This window comes from Manis pentadactyla, chromosome 2 (assembly GCF_030020395.1).
Source record: "Manis pentadactyla isolate mManPen7 chromosome 2, mManPen7.hap1, whole genome shotgun sequence".
Classification (NCBI taxonomy): Eukaryota; Metazoa; Chordata; class Mammalia; order Pholidota; family Manidae; genus Manis; species Manis pentadactyla.
Genome location: NC_080020.1, coordinates 136,342,175 through 136,359,484, shown reverse-complemented (window position 1 = coordinate 136,359,484; position 17,310 = coordinate 136,342,175). Strand labels below are relative to the sequence as shown.

Sequence of the window (17,310 nt, the reverse complement as noted above, 5' to 3'; positions counted from 1 at the left end):
CTCTGGACTAAGTGTCCCGCCCTGCCCCTTTAGGACTTCCAAAAAGCTCTTGCCAAAACAAAACAACAACAACAAAAGTAAATAAAAAATAAGTAAATAATTTAAAATGACAACAAAAAAAACCCCACTCGCTTTTCTTTGTCCTCAGGTGCCGGCCTCAGGCACCTGCTCACTGTTCTTGCTGCCTTGTTTCCCTAGTAACCAGGGCCCTGCGCATGCACTGTGTCTGCGTTCTGTTCCGGATGGCTGGGGCTGGGTGTTCAGCAGTCCGGGGCTCCCTCTCCCTTCTGCTCTGCCTGCTCTTCTCCTGCCGGGAGCTGGGGGGAGGGGGTTCTCGGGACCCGCCATGCCGGGGTTTGTATATTACCCCCTTCGCGAGTTGTCGGGTTCTCTCAGGTGTAGATGTGGTCTGGATGTTGTCCTGTGTCCTCTGGTCTCCATTCTAGGAAGAGTTGTCTTTGTTATATTTTCATAGATATATGTGGTTTTGGGAGGAGAGTTCTGCTGCTTTACTCATGCCGCCATCTTGGCTCCCTGCCTTGATATACTGTTTTTGTTTCTTCTGGATTTATATGCAGAAGTGATAATCATATTGCAATATATAAATGTTTAAAATCTTCATGTACAGTTTTAACTTTTACATTGTTATATGTCAGTTATATCTTAATTTGAAAAAATGGGTGTACTTTGACTTTTGTGTGGAAAATTCATTTTGGGGGACACTAATTTAAGCAGGGAGGCCATTTAAGATATTATTGCTGGAATCCTAAGATGATCATTATGATTTGGACTAGAGTTGTAGCCACAGGTAGGAGAGGATAGGTGGACTCAGGATGTCTTTTAGGGATGGAGAGAATGCAGGAGAGAAAACTATTAAGAATAACTCCTAGGTGTGGGGAACGAGATGGGAAAGAATACTCAAAGGACAGGGATTAGAGGTTAGGGAGATCAAATGTCCATGATGAGAGCTGTACCCACACACTCCAGGCCTATTTGACAACCCAGAGTTTCTGTTTAATGCTTTCCTGTAAATATTAGTAACACCAATTTGGCTATAGTGTCTGTGCAGTCCACTACGGTACATGCGTGTGTAATTAGGAATTAGATCTTAACACTGAGCCAGTGGGCTCAGCCTGCAGCCCCATGTGAAGTCCTGTGAAGTCACTCTAGCCAGAGTGATGGAAAAGAGAATGGAAACCAGAAAAGCTCTAGAAGCATCTGGAAACAGCGATGACCTGATCTGTTGCTGAATTCAACTGAGTCAGAGATCCAGACCTCCTCTGTGGCCGAGATAATAGGCTAGGGGCACAGTCATTGCATCCTCTGATTTTTTCTTGTGGATAAGCCTCTGTTTTTGAGCTGGGAAGAGGTGGCTTCTTAACTGGACACCTAAGCTGGAGTTTGATGGGACTTCCATGGGGTGAGATATGTGGATTCACCAAAGTCTGTATATGTGTACACATGTTTGTGCACACACCACAGATTACATGTATGTATGCATGTGTGCATGAGTGTATGCACACATATGTATAGATAGATACAGATATACAGATATATACCCTTTCCCCATGAGGGAGACCTGGGGAAAGAATAGAAAAGCAAGAAAGCCAGACTTGAACAAGAGGCAGTGAAGTGTTAAATACACCAGTGCTTTAGCCCCAGACGTTGGTATGATTGAGGGTCCTCTCTTTTCAGTTAAAGAAAAGACAGGACTGTTATACACACAGTTGTAATATTTGTAGTAAGAAATGTAACAGTGACTCAAGGTAATCCATATGTAAAGTATGATCAAGGAACAAGATAAGAAAACTCTAATCTAATGAAGAGGTAAATATCTTGCATGTTTTGTCTTTAATTTCTAGTTGTTTCTAGAAAGTTTTCAAAATGCTCCTAATTAGTAAATGGTATAAATATTCTCAAAGTTATCAGTTCCTTGAGATGGAAATAACATTTGAAGAGGAAATTTTTATTTTGAATTTAGAACTTAACCTTTCCCAATGCTTGATTACATAATATATTCAAGAATTCTCTTTTCCTTGAGCAATTTTTACTACAATTTGGTACTAATACTTATATTCTAAATCCACGATAAGATACAATATTAAAAGAAATACACTTTATATTCCAGTTATGAAGGCATAATTCCTACAGTTTTTAATGAAATCTATGTCTTTGAAAATTAAGCTACTGCTTTAAATACTACGATATTTCTGATTTCTCAGAGATTTGTTGGAGAGAAAAATGATTTAAGTAGCTACGCTTCTGGTTATAAAATACATTATGTTCACTGGGATGTTATTTCCCTTAACATAATTAGCATAACAAAAATAGAAAATATTTCTCTGATGGTGCATTTCTCAGCAGAACCACAGTGATTTACATAAGTAATCCTGATTCTCCTGCTGATTATGCTTGTTTATACATTCTAGAGGAGAATGGAATAGACAGCAGAGCTTCATTAAGACATTAGAGTTGAGGTACCATTTGAAAGAAAGAACTGTAAGTCCCATTTTTGAAGCTGCTCATCACTGAACTCTGAAGGAAATGTAGCCATGCTCTGAAAATTGGTGGGCTTGGCACCAGCGGCCTGAGACAGTGATGGGCCAGGTGGATGCGGGACCAAGTCAGGAGCGTCTCTGTGTGTGTCTTACCTTGCTTAAGCTGTACCTCATCTCTTCTCCATGCTTAGAGTAATTTTATGTTTAAAAAAGTAAAAAAAAAAATGGTCATTTTAATGAAATTATTTCTGAATCATTTGGGAATGAGCTGGGTAGCTGGAGCTGGAGCAGAGGTGCTTTCACAGGGTGGGGAGCAGTTAGGCTGGGGAGTCCTGACCTCCATGCCATGTGGCTTCTTCCCATTTAACTCTGTGATCATAGGACCCTTGGAGAGAAGCATTCAGAGCACAGGGGTAAGCCCGAGATAATTTTCATGCAAGGAAGGGATTAATGAGACCTGTGCATTCAGAATCATGGATCTAGCTATGTTGTCTGGATTAGAGAAAGGAGAATGTTGGAGAAAGGGAGATCAGAGAATATTATAGGTGGTAAGGGTTCCTGTCATGGCACGAATGAGCAGTAAGGAAATGTGGGAGTAATGTGGTGCATCCATTACTATGAATAATATATTCACATCTATGGACTTGGAAAGATGGGCCTGCTATATGGCTCAGTGGTAAAGGGAAATTGCAGGGTAGTGTGTATGATGGCATCCTACTTATCCCACCCATAAACCTTCCTGTGTGTGTGTGTGAGAGAGAGAGAGAGAGAGAGAGAGCAAGCTTGGTATCAGTCAGGACCATGTGAGCTGTGCTTAGGAAGCCGAGGGTACCCTGGATGATGGCCAGGGTGAGGGGGGTGGCCCACTCACATACCTGTAGATCCCTGTGGGTCAGCTGAGGGACTCTACGCCTTACTTGAAACCAACGCTGGGGGAAGTTCTAATGTCAAATTTCCATGGTTGCCAGGGAGGGGAGGGGACTTGGCAAGTTCTGCATTAGCATTGAAGGTGGTCTGGTGGCCATCAGAGCATGGAGAATGGGGTGGGCCAAAACAAGAAAAATATACACTCTGGTTTCCTTGTTGGGGGTAGGGAGCAGAAAGAATGGGAGAAAGTATGGAGGCACATTTCTTAACAAATGGAAAGGGGATGAGCCCGCCTAGGGGAAGTAAGCGTGAAAAGGAACAGACAGACAGGTTGGTGTGCCAGTGTCCTAGCAAGAAGACGTTGTTCTTGAGTGTGGACATGAAGAATTGTCAAAGATGATGCTCAGATGTTTACACCTGGGTTGTTTAGGGATGGAGACATCACAGGCAGAATCATGTTACCCTGCAAGAGGAACAGGTTTAAGGACATAAAGGAAAAGCTCTTATTTGGTTTGAAACTTGAGGTTCAGGTAGACCTGTGGGAAGATACTCATGTGTTGCAAGAGGCCATTGATGGGATAGAGTCACGAGAAACACATGACATGGTCTCACGGACATGAGTGTGCCGCTCCAGAGAGTGGGCCAGCCGGGTTTCCAGGCAGGGTCTCCAAAGTCAAAGCAGTAGTTTCTCTCTTCAGCCTCTGGCCAGAGATACACCCAGTGGGAATCTCAGTCACGGAAATGTCCCCATGGTTACATGGAAACCCACATGCCTACATTGGACTTTTTGGAGCTTTTAACCCACACATTCTTTGGATGTGCCAAATCCATTTTGGTTTTACATATGGCACTATTTGAAGTTGCTTTGGAAGTAAGGCTAAAAAAAAGTTGAGTCTTCTGGGATTAATAAGAAATGAGGAACATTCCCCCAATGGGACTCCACACCACCCTTGATTTTCTCCCTCTCGGTTCAGCCTGAGGAATCCTACCCAGCTGAGATCCCCAAATGCCACCACCACATTTCAAAATTTGATTTAGTATAATGTGCTTAATTGACCTATAAAATTTTATTTAGTCTTCTAAAAATGACGACTTAACAGGAGCAACTGTATTCGGAAAACTGAAGGTCTATTCTCCATTTGGTTATTGTAAATAACTCTTCTACAGGCTTCCATTTCAAAGCTCACAATCTTTGCGGAAGTATCTATAATTGAAGTAATGTTAGAGTTTTAAAGCTGCCCCAAATTAAGCCATTTAAAAGTTATAAAAATTTCAAAGAAATGCTAAAGGATTTTGTATTAGAAGAAAAATATATAGTTGTAAGAGAGGTTCTTTCTTATAATTGATAGTCAATTCTGATACTGGAAAATATTCATTTAAACCTCTTGTAGGATGTAAACGTTTTACATAAACTCTATGTGTAGCAATAGTAATATCTTAACCAAAAATGTTTCCTATAAATTTGATGGTTATTAAGGATTCCAGAGCAAATTTAATTTTTCTCAATAAGCCATGACCACACAATGACTGTTCATCTCATTCTCATTCCCAGAAGAAATTTTTCCAATAGTTGAGTGGTTCCCAACCCAAGTGGTATTATCCCCTGGGAGACATTTGGCAGTGTCTGGAGACATTTTCAATTGTCCCAGCTTTGCCGGGAGGAATGCCACTGTCATCCACTTGGCGAAAACCAGGGATGCTGCCAAGCACACAAGGCAGGGATCAGTGCCCACCCCAGAGAACTCTTTGACCCCAGTGTCATTAGTGCTGAGGTCGAGAAACCCTGATTAATAGAATCCCTACTATTGTTTGAAATATCAAAAGCAAGATGTCTGTTTTGGCCCCTAATTTGCAAACATGTAGTATAACTATTTTCTATAACTTGTAATTTTGCTGGATGTTTATTATTGTAGGATATTATTTATCAGAAACTATGCTGTAAACACAACTAAAAGTTAAATGTGTAGAGATTAAAGAAATGAATGTATCTTTGAGATATCAGTAATTTTGAAATGGTTATCAAAAATCATCCCATTGCCTGAAGGAATTCCGTCTCTGAGGCAGGGTGTTGGATGCTGTGTGGCTCCCTTCCCAGCTGGGTATTGTGGCTGAAGTCATTCCACTTTCTGCTTGCAGAAACAGTTGGTGTGCCTTGTGTTTCTGTTACACCATCACCTTAAAGCTTCAGTCTCTTCCTAGTGAATGAGATTTTTATCTACTAATGCAGGGAAGTCTGTGAACTGTTTGTCAAGAAACAGGGTGGATGAGTTAGACCCTTGGATTCATCTTTGGGTTCCAACACTGATTTGGGGAGATATTGGGCAAGTCTCCCATTTCTCTGGGTCAGTGATGCCCCTTCTGGAAATCAGAGTGCAGCTAACAGCCCCCTTACTGCTGTCACGATGACTGAATGGGCTTCTGTGTGGAGACCTGGGAAGGGCCGCACCCCGGGCTCTCACTGGCTGCTCCTGTGTTCTTGTTGGTCTTGAAATCTGATTTTTGGCTTCAGGAACTGATTCTTTCTGGAACTCTCACCTTGGGAAGATGAAAGGAGTTGCTGCCCCGTCAGCCCATGTAGATTGGTTCCTGGCTCAAAAAAGTCCCTCTGAGACGTGCCTGGTTTCTTCCCATCTGCACCTGGTGTTTGGGTACACAGACCGCCTAAGGCCATTTTTCTCCATTCCATCTATGAGTAGAAAGGCCAGAATGTTAAATAATAATACTTTACTGAAAAGTATCTAAACAGTCTTTTTAAAGAGGTAAAAGAAAATATATTTACTGAGCCATGGCGATCCTTTTGCTCCTGTGTTTTGGCCTGAAGGTGCCTGGGGGAGACGGCAGTGGGAGGAGCTGGCGTGAAGCACGTGGTCCACGCGGACCACAGGCCCCGGGAGGAGGCCTGGACAGCCGTTCCTGCTTTCACTGGGTTCCTCCTTCGCTCTCCTGCTGGGACGGCTGAACTTGCAGGACCTTAGACAGGTGATTCAGGGTGCACCCCAGTGTCTCGCTGGAGCGGGGCCAGGTGCCCCTTCTCTCAGGATGCACGAACTGTAAAGTGGTGGCTGACGTGTGACTGTCAAGTCCCTGAGATACGGGCTTCTGCCTCCACCCTGCACCTGCGGGGCGTGGCTGCATCCTCAGGGAAGCATCAGCCCCAGCCAGGGACTAGCCCTTTGGGAAGAATGCCTTGGAGGAGGGGGAAGGGTGTGTGCACATTTGGCAAGCAAGTCTGATTTTAGGTTGCGCCCCCCGTAATCGTCCCCATGCTCTTCCGCCTGTGATGGCTATACAGATACAGCTTATATGGCAGCAGTGTGCACAGTGAAGCGGTGACAGTCACCTTCTGATGGTGATAGCGGTGCCAAGTGCAGGCAAGAGGGAGGAGCCCACTCTCCTCCGGAGCAGAGCCCTTCAGCCTCCTGAAGTGTGTCCTGACTGGGCGGGAGAGCTGGGTGGTTCTCCCGTCCTTCCAGGGCTGGGATTCAGGTGCCTCAAGTGGCCAGGCCACTGTGGGCTGGCAGGCGCTTCCCTACCGTCCCCATTGTTGTGAGGGAAGGGCTGTGTGCAAGCTCACCGCGTGCCACCTTCCCGGTTTCCCTGACTGCTCCTTTGCCCACTCAGTTTGTCACCTCTTTGTCCCTTTTGAAGTTCTTCTGTCTCTTCTGCTTTTGTAATGAAATGGCCTGTTTTATTTCACTAAACCATTCTTTTCTAAACCATATCTTCCTCTAAGCTTTTGTATTAATTTTTTTTTATAGAGGTGACATTCATATAACATAAATTAGCCATTTTAAAAGGAAATATTCTGTGGCATTTAGTACAATTACACTGTTGCTCAGCCACCATGTTTACCTAGTTCCCAAACGGTTTCATCACCCAGGGGAAACTGTATCTGTTAAGCAGTCTCTTCCCAGTGCCCCCTCCCAGCCCCTGGCAGTCACCAGTCTGCTTCCGGTCTCTATAGAGCCCCTTATTATAGATATTGTGTATGATTGCAATCGTACAATATGGTGGTTTTGCCCAAACTTCATTCTCTTAGCATAATGTGTTTGAGGTTTATCCGCATTGTATCCTGAGTCAGTACCTCATTCCTTTTTATGGCTGAATAGTATTCCACTGTGCCGAGAGGCCATAGACTCTATCCATTCATTCGCTAGGGGACATCTGTGGGGGTGTCATCTTGGGCTGTCATGTATAGAGTACTGTTGTGAACATGTGTGTACATGTATTTGAGTGTCTGTTTTCAATTCTTTAGAGTATTTATGTACATACTTAGGGATGGGATTGCTGAGTCATGTGGTCATTCTCTGTTTCCCTTTTTGAGAAACTGCCAAATTGCTATCAGAACAGCTGAACCATCTCTAGCTGTTTTATTTTGTTCATTATGTGGCCGTGCTCTTTGCATCTACTTCCACTGACTTCTCCAGACAACCCATCTGCCCTCCCTGGATCTCCTGAAACCATGTGACAGATGAGGAATCCAGATGTGCATTCTGAAGCACAGAAACCAACCCTGAGAAGTTGGGACTCACTTTGCATGCATACCCACGAAGTGCTCAGATTAACCTAATGTCTGTAATGGTTGGGATATCAAAACTGAAAATGCCTACATTTAGAAAAGGAACTATTTTTCTCTATCCCAAGAGTCAGTTCTTTATTGTAGTCCAGTGATTTGTTTGAACTTGCTGTCTTGTTTTGTCATATTACTTCTTAAACGGGTGCAGTTTCTGGTGTTCTCTGCAGCCTTTAATAGGAAGGAGAGAGGAGGCCCCTGCGGATGGGGCTTCCCTGACTCCTGCTGTTCTTCTCCTCCTCCTGCAGGTGTCCTTCTTCCTCTTCATCATCTTCGTGGTGTACACCATGCTGCCCTTCAACATGCGGGACGCCATCATCGCCAGTGTCCTCACCTCCTCCTCCCACACCATCGTGCTGAGCGTCTGCCTGTCTGCAACCCCGGGGATCAAGGAGCACCTTGTCTGGCAGGTGGGTGCACTTTGCCGCCACCAGGTAACCTCCCCATCCTGCTGGGGAGTGCCAGAGGTGCCAGTGCTTACTCAGGGGAGTGCCAGAGGCACAGTGCTTACTCAGGGTGTGACTCGCAGTCTCTCAATTTCTGGTTTCTGATGTTGACCGATTATCGCTGATGGGTGGCCAACCATGCCCCACCTCCATCGGTGGCATCAAGTCACTTTGGAATTTGCAGCAGTGAACACTGGAAAGAGCGATTCCATTTTGCTGGTTGCTGAATGGTAGCATGATTTTGATGGTTAAAAGCTAAGCTGTTCTTATTATACATTATAACTTAGTGCTCTTATTTTTAGAGTGGAATAACTTTTACAATTAAATTCATAATTCCACCACCTCTCTCTAGCTTGTTCTCCAAAACCCCCATCTTTACTGAGGACAAAGATTTCCCCATTTCTTAGTCCTGAGGAGGGCCCTATAGATGGTAAAAACAAAAGCCCTTTAAAATGCTACAACAGCACATTTAGCTTTACTAATAAATGACATTTCAAAGATGCCACTCTATTTAATTAGTTAAAAGTATTTAAAAGGTGATTTGATTTCCTGTTGTGTACATCCGAACATGAAGGGCAGTGGTTTAGTATTATTCCTAACAATATCTTTTTGACCTTTAAAAAGCTTGTGTTTGTGTGTGTGTGTGTGTGTGTGTGTGTGTGTGTGTGTGTGTGTGTGTGTTTGTTCTATTGGAATCGAATGTAAATATGCATTCATATAAAACCCAGTAGAGCTGAGAAAAGAGCACTGTCATTGAAAAGGGGAATTTAGATATGGTCACGTGTGTGCTGCAGGCGCTGAAAAACCTGTTTGTCATTCACTTGATGGAGTGTTTCATTTGGAAACTTGTGATGTTGCTAGAGGCTTACCCTTGGGTCTGTACTAATCTCCCTTAGTTGGAAAGCTTTCTAGGGATCCTTTTCTCGATATTCCTCTCCTAGAGCTCATGTCATGGTGTTCATTAAGAGCAGCCCAAAAGGCCTGCATTTGTGGAACGTCCATTGTGAGCAATGAGTGACGGGAAAGGCAGTGGCCCCTGATTTTGTACAGTGGGCTCGTTTTGCGCACACTTGTTTAGATATTACTAGGAAGCGTGCACTCCCAGGAAGTGGAGGAGAGCTGTGTCCTCCTTCCACGCATTCTCTGTGACCAAGTGGGGTAGACATCCCAGTGACCTGCACCACCTGAGATGCAGATGGAGGCTGGGCAGAAATTGCCAAAGAAAAGAATGAAGTGGACGTTTCACTGAAAGAAGAAACAATCCAGCTGTGCCTGAGACGAGGCGGGAGGAAAGTTTCTTTTTGCAGGAGCTCTGGCCCAGCTTTTGCTTCCTTTTTCTGCATTTCAGAGCCTCCTTTGAGGATCTTTGTGGAACATTTCTCCTTTCTCTCACAAATTCCACTCTTCTGCCCTTCCCATAGTGGGGCCAGTAAGCTCGACCTTAGGTGGCCCCATGCAGGTCCTGGCAGGTATGTTTTGTAGTGGGAATGAGTGCATCACCTGCCTGTTTACATTATGAAAATCTCTGCAGTGAAGTCCTCATCACACAGGTAACAGGAGATCCAGATTCGCTGCACAGATCGCAACCCCTTCTTAGTTTTCAGTTACCCTGGAATACATCCCTTGAACATTTTGTACCTATTTTTTCTGCCTCTTCATGAATAAATAGTGTCTGCTGGGGCAGATGCAATAGAAAACATATCTGGGAAATGAGGATTATGATACCTGCTTGTGAGAATCAAATGGAGTTAAAAAAAATGAAAAGGTGCTTTGCAAAGAACTTGGCATATTCTAGGTCACCAAATGCTATATTGAGGTTTTTTTTAAAAGTACTTATATTTTCCTGCATTGGTTAGAAAAAAGGTTGGGTAAGAATGTAATCTTCAATTTTTAATCACTCAGTTTCCAAAACCAACAAAGAAAATTACTTATCAGTGGACAGCCAGAGATCAGATAATCCTGGAAGAGCAGAAAATAGAATTCTTCACTCCATAGCATTTCATGTAAGGATAAAATTGAAAGGGACAGAAGAATACAAGGTCAGTTTTCCATCCCTTTAGAAATAATTTCACAGTGATTTCAAGAGCTGGGAAAGGTAGGGAAGGTAGAGTATGCCAACAGATTTACAATGGAAGGGCCACAGGTAGACATCAAACCTTTGACCCCTGCTGGAAATATAACCTAAAAATAGCACTGGTTTGCAATGTGAGAAAAATATTTTATGGAATTATTTTTATGAAAGGTGTATATAAATTAGGATGATACAGATTAAGTGGTTATATTACTGCAGTGTAATCATTTAAAGCAAAACAACTTAAAGGATATTGTTTTCACTCTAAAGAAACACATTACCCATCAAAATGGTCAACACCACTCAGCCTTGTAAACCATCAAGAGTACATTTTGTTTTGCATGGACCCACGTTAAGAACTTTTTGTTTCATTTTCTTTTTTGAACATTGGCCATCCATTGATAGCATGTAACACTTACCTGTTCACCAAAATATTGAATTAATAGAAAAACATAGTCCCCTTCCATGTTGAGTAACAGGGTTCATTTTTCTCAGGAAAGTCATTTTTCCAGGCTTTGGTCTTGAAGTAGAATTCATTATCAGGTTATGATGTATCACCTACATGAGGAAATTTAGTTAATAACTTGAGAATTATAGATGACATTTCCTAACACATTTAAACATAAAATATAATCCCTAATATATATGGATTTCTACTTTTATTTTGAAACAGTCACAGATTTCAGAAGCTAATCCAGTTCAGGTGATATTTTTCCTCAACCATTTAAAGATAGGTTGCTTATTTGATGTCCCATGGCCCCCAAATATTTTAGTGTGTATTTCCTACAATGCCATTCTCCTGCATCACCATAGTGTAACTGTTGAAATCGGGAAATCCACACTGCTCCATTAATGCCTTTCAGGTTCCTTCAGCTTTCCCAGTAATGTCCTTTGTGGCAAAGACCCAGACCAGGTGCCTACATCACAATGCGTCCTCACATCTATTTGGTCTCTTTTAGTCTGGAATGCTTCCCTCATCTTCCTTTTACTTTCATGATCTTAGCACTTTGAAGATTGCAGGCCAGTTACTTTGTCCAATGTCCTTCCATTTGAGTTTGCCTGATATTCCCTCATGAACGGATTCAGGCCACGCACCTCTGCCAGGAATCACAGAGGATGACACGCACTCACCATGTTCCTTCAGGGTCTTGTTCTATTGGCCACTAGGATGGTGGTGCTCCAGCCAGGCTTTCCCATGCTCTAATTACTCTTTTCCTCTTTGCAATTAATACATATTTTAATATGTACCTTAAAGCCAGGCCAATGCCCAGCTTCATGTACTTACTTATATCTGCTTGGTCTTGTGTTTTCCTGTTACATCCAGTAGGTTTAGCACAACTGTCCGTGTTGATGCCCCTGTGGTGTCAGAGTTGTCCAGAGGCACCCCTTCCATCTGGCCACTGTCCCGTCTGATATGTCCCTGTCCTCCTCTGAGGCATCCCCGCTTTCTTGCACAAGATGCTTCAGGCTCCTCGTGAGCTTTCCCTGCCCGGGCCCTAAAATCAGCCATTTCCCCAAGGGGCCCCGGCTCTGTAGGGAAGGAATAATGGTGTTTAGAAGCAAGATCTGGGCTTCAGGTCTTTTTTGCAGTCATGCTGGGTTGTCGTTACTCCAAGGCAAGGCCCCCACACACTTATATCTACATTTATTTTTATGTCTACTTATATGTTAAACACCATGGCTTCACACTCATTTATATTTCCAACCCACTCCAGTTTTCTTCCTTTGTATTGTGGCTCCCTTGGCCAATAGTGAAAAAAATTTAGCTCCCATAATCCTTTGTATATTGCTTATTTGATCAATCCCTGTATGTAACCAGTGTCCCGTGTCCATGGTCACCCTCTACCCACAGAAGTGCCTTCTCACCTGGCCCAGTTCTCCTTCACCCGTGGTCATCCCCCTCCCCAAGCTGGGGCTGTGTTGTGTTTCCCCCCCACCCCATGTAGACGCTCCTCAAACTCAGCCCAGCTCTGTCACCTTGGGGGATTCAGCTTCCCAAGTCCCCTCTAGGAGCAGGAGGGTAGGTATAAGTTTGTATTTGAAACTTTTCTTACATTTTTATATCCTTAGTATTCACACCACATCCTGACTTTTCATTTCATATATCTTTTAATTTTCCCCATGAGAGAGAGAGGTGGAATTTGAATATAGATTTACTTAAGCATCCCAGTTGTGTGAGAATCCCTAGTTATTAAAGAACATGAGCTAAGGGGGTGCTTAATGATTTTCTAATAGGATTACTCATATTTCACAGATATTTTACAGAATTCCCTTATGCAGTAGATAATTTAATGTATATAAGTTTGGATGCAATTTGAACAATTTTAGTTAGGACCTAAAATTAAATATAGCCTGTCATCTATGGCAAAAGTATCATCAGTAGCAAACCTGATCCATTATGTAATTAGTTCTTTCGCAGCATAATTCGGGAACTGTGTATTGGGGTCTAGAATTAAATTGCATTTAGGATCTAATCTGAGAAGCTCAAAGGAAAAACAACAGGTTACCAGCTGCCCAGTTTCTGGCTGTGGGAGAGACTAATCGCTAGGAATTTGGATCTCTGTTCCTTCTGTTTTGTCTTTAGAGATTTACAGGATATTAATATTTTCCACAAGGGAAAAAAAAGCAGGAGAGTATACCACTGTTCGTTTTGTGTAACATCCAGCTATTGATTATGATCCATGTCCTATTTTAGCAAGCTGTCCTTTATTGGCTTAAAAGACATTGTACTTTAGAAGGAGAGGGGGTAGGTATGGAGAAGGGGTAAAAATAGGAAAGTGCCTAATGTGACTAAATCCTGAGGCCAATCTAAATGCACTTCACATTCCTGCTCTCCATACTCCTCCCTTACAGAAATACCCACTTCTCCTCAAAATGGCAGGAACGTGGCACCATCATCCCCCAGAGGGAGTATGGTAGGGCAAATGAAGGACAACAAAAGTGAGCTCTTTCCTGCAGGATATCAGATCACTTTTAAAGTGCTCTGGCAATTTCTAGAATGAAACTACAAGAATGTTTCAGACAGAGGACTTTCTTGTTAGTAATTAACTATTTTACTGTAATGGTGGAATGGGACCTAGGTTTATTTTCCAACATTTGTGAGGCTGTTTGGGGCAGGAGCTAGAAGGAGCAGAGGTAAAGGGAAGCCCTATCCAACCATGATCAAAGGTGCATGAGAAAGAAGGATTTCTTGAAGAATGAAAAATGCCAGTAGGTCACCATCAGCTGGCCATCTTCTTCTTGTTTCTGTCAGCTGAGCTCTGTGCTCTCCATTTGTTTAAAGCTATGAATTCATGTCAAATACAACCTCTTATTACACATTAATTAAATATTGGCTGAAGGGTGTGTTTTGCTGCTTGATACCTTGACAGGTAGTTTTCCTTTTACTTCCACTAACCCATGCTTTGTTCCTTTATTTCTGTCCATGCCAAATTTTTCTGACGCTAATTTGTGAAAGATACTGATTCTAATTGTTTATTAGACTATCAGTAATTTTTCTTTAAAACCCTCAGGAGATGTGAGAAAAGAAGCCTCACTGTAGGGAGTCATATAGGAGTCCTTCCACATACTTGCACAATGAATGATCAATCCGCTAAGTCGCATAGACTTGTGAGAATGATGTATCTGCAGCTTGACTTTAGCAAGAATTTTGCTCTGGTTCTAAGGGATCACTTTAAAGAATAAAGAGAAACCCAGTGATTTGGTACAGTGGAGAAAGGATATGTACATCATTACTGGGGACATTCCAAGGAGAGACGTGGCTGGGACGTGCCCAGTTATCTGTAGAGTGGACATCATAATAATAGCTTCTTCTTGGGCACAGAGATGATTAAATGGGGTAAGTGAAAAGGACTTAACTGGGTGGGCCAAGTGCAGAGTTAGCACTGTGAAACATCAGGTGTTCATGTAACTGCTTGGTAACAGACCTAAAACGTTTTCACTGTTTGCGGAGTACAACAGACTGGGCAGGCTGGGAGCAAGGGAGGGAAAGTGTTTTCTAGCCATTTTTGCAGCCATAATCACAGCATGCCTTCTAGGAGAATAATGTGCATCCATTTTTCCCCCCTAGGAGATGTAAGGTCTTGCTGGCCAGAATCTGGGCTCATCAGTGTTGGTATCCTCAGCAGCTCATGAATGTCTTGTCCTGACAGAGAGCATGGGGTGGTGAACAGAGCAAGAACTCTGGCTGCAGATGAAGTCTGGGTTCGGATTCTGGGTCTCCCACTTTATAGCTTTGTGTGGTGCACACGGAGGTGGACCCCCTCGAAGAAAGACAGGTTGTCCGAGCTTCTGTGGGTGTTGTTGATATCTGACTCTCAGTCCTTGGACCCTTTGAGGCTGCATAGAGCTTCCAGCCCAAGGTCATGCCTTTCCAAAGGGGGCCCAATCCATGACTGACTACGATAGGGCCATAAATTCTATCCACTTGGATCAAAGCACAGCAGTGCTCATGGGCCATTTCAGCTCTGGAGTTTCTGTGGTTGTCAGGCCTACGCTGCAGCTCACCTTCTCCTCTGCCTGGTCCAGTTCATTCCCTCCCCACAGGTATTAGCCCAAAGGGCACACTTCATAAAAACTGAACTCTGTTTCAGAATGTGCTTCTGCAGAACCAGACGACAGCATCACAGGAACTTAGACTAATTCTTTAGTTTACTCAGTTTTCTCAACTGTAAAATGGCAATAGCAGCCTCAGCTTCCCTGGGCCATTGCTGGCCTTGGTGCTGATTCAGCCAGCTGGCACGTGCCAAGACCCTGTTTCCAAGCAGGGCAGATCTTTAGCCCTCAGTGAATAGCTGCAGCAACAGGATTGCATTTTGCTAAGCTTAAATGACTTCTACAAACTCTAAGAAAAATGGAAAGTAAGAACACTTTGGGGAATATGTTAATAGTCAAGTCCAAATGTGCTATGGGGTTGAGTAAGGCAAGAGATGGATTGTACATGTGTAAGACCCTTAAGACCCAGGTCTGGTCTGGTTGACCATCCTGCAGTGCACCCTACACAGACTCAAGGCAGTGAGCTTCATCCTGGTGAGTTTCCGGAAGCCCACACTCCACTAAGGAGTGGAGTTTGGAAGTTTTGCCAGTGACTGAGGATCTGAGCTCCTGTAGGTGAATAGAAAGCCTAGTTTTGGATACCGTCAAAAGTGAGAGGGAGAAATGCCAAAGGAGATATGATCAGAGCCACTTGCCAGTGGTCCAGCTTGGCCTCCTCTGGCGTCCTTTCTCTGGAGTGTCTTGCTCCCTGAGGAAACCCGCACCTCTGTCCCAGCTAGCCTCGGAGATGGCACGCTCCCCACACCTGGAGCAGCTGCATGGTGCTTGATAGGACAGATCCCACCATTGTGTGTCTCAGTGCTGTGGTCATAGGGACAGGCGCCCACAGGGCTCCATCTCTGCATCATGCCTACCTGACCCTCGAGGCACTGTGGGTTTCCTAGGCCTGCTGCAATAAATCACCACAAACTCAGGTGCTTAAAACAGCAGCAGTTTCCACATTATGAAATTTATTCCATCACTGATGAAAACCAGGTGTTGGCAGAGGTCCCCCCTGGCGGCTCTGGGTGGGAATGCCTTTGGGCCTTTCTCCCCACTTCCTGTTGCTGCCAGCAGCCCTTGGGACTTCAGAGCTCCAGTCTGCTCCCATCTTCACACTGTCTTCCTGACTTTGTGTCTCTGCCTCTTCTCTACCTTGTGTCTCTTACAGACCCTGCTCATTGTCTTTAGAGCCCATCTGAGTCCAGGATAATCTCAGAGCAGCATCTGTCACTTGACTACATCTGCAAAAACCCTTATCCCAACAAGGTCATATTCCAAGGTGCTCGGACCTAACTTCTGGGGGCTGCTCTCCAGCCCACTCAGATACCAGCACCACAGCTGGACTGCAGTCCCACCCCTGTGTCCCCATGGACTGCTGCAGACCTCCCCCCATACCTCTAAGGCCAGAGAGTCTGTGGGGTTCTCTCTTTTGCCCCAGAGCTTAGTGCACAATGTGTGCAGATATGTCCTTGGGAGATATTTATGATAATGTAGAGGAAAATAAATCAAAACCAAAAGAATTTAAAAAATGAAAAAACATGGGAATCCCACCCTTGTTTAAACAACTATCATTCACAGGGCAAGCAACATGGATTCCTGAGAAATGGGTGTAGTTGAGTAAGGCAACTGAACATCCGTCTTTGGCTCTTGGCCATTTTTTAAAAATAGGTGATATGATGTCATTTTTTAAATAGCCAAGAGAAGGGTTGCAAACATTTCCAGTGAATAAGCCTCTTCAACCCAACCACTGGCACATTTTCACCTTGTCGGTAGTAGTTCCTCAGTTGATCCTCTTAGGCTTTTCAGGTATATGTTCACATCGTTTTCAAATGAATCTCCACTTTCTGATTTTTAAAACCACCTTTTCTTTCCAACTGCTTTGTCTAGTACCTACAGCAAAAAGTTAACACTACCGTGGCAATGTTATGCCCACCTGCCTGCTTTTTTATTTAGTAGGATTGATGTTTGTCCTTTAAGCACTATGCTGGCATTGGGGTTAAGTTAAATAAATTTTATAATTGAAAGGTGGTAACCATGTATTCCTATGAGAATAATCTAGTTTTTCTTATTATTTTCTTTAAGGAATGGATCTTGAACTATATCAAAAGACTTTTTTTTTTTAAATGGCCCGAGGCAACAGCGTGTGATTTCACCCATTTTGCAATATTGAACAATTCTTGAATATTTGGAAGGAACTCTGTAGGTCATGATGTGTTTTTATCTGATTTGCTGCTTGATTCTTTTGTGCAATAACTTAAAAAGAATTTTGCACCATATTTTTGATCATAAAAAGAATGAATAGCCAGTACTGGACATGGG

At 43.4% G+C, this 17,310-nt stretch overlaps 1 protein-coding gene across 3 annotated transcripts in view; it reads left to right on the top strand.

Moving 5' to 3' along the window:
* The window catches only part of ADCY2 (adenylate cyclase 2), a 415,414-nt gene that overhangs the window by 140,728 nt on the left and 257,376 nt on the right, over positions 1 to 17,310 (top strand). For all 3 annotated transcript variants that reach the window (XR_005027034.2, XM_036896715.2, XM_036896714.2), the window contains exon 3: positions 8,187 to 8,348. Coding sequence is in view for 2 of the 3 variants with exons in the window: in XM_036896715.2 (XP_036752610.2) it covers positions 8,187 to 8,348 (162 nt within the window). In the remaining variant the exon portion in view is untranslated. The remainder of the gene's footprint in view (positions 1 to 8,186; positions 8,349 to 17,310) is intronic.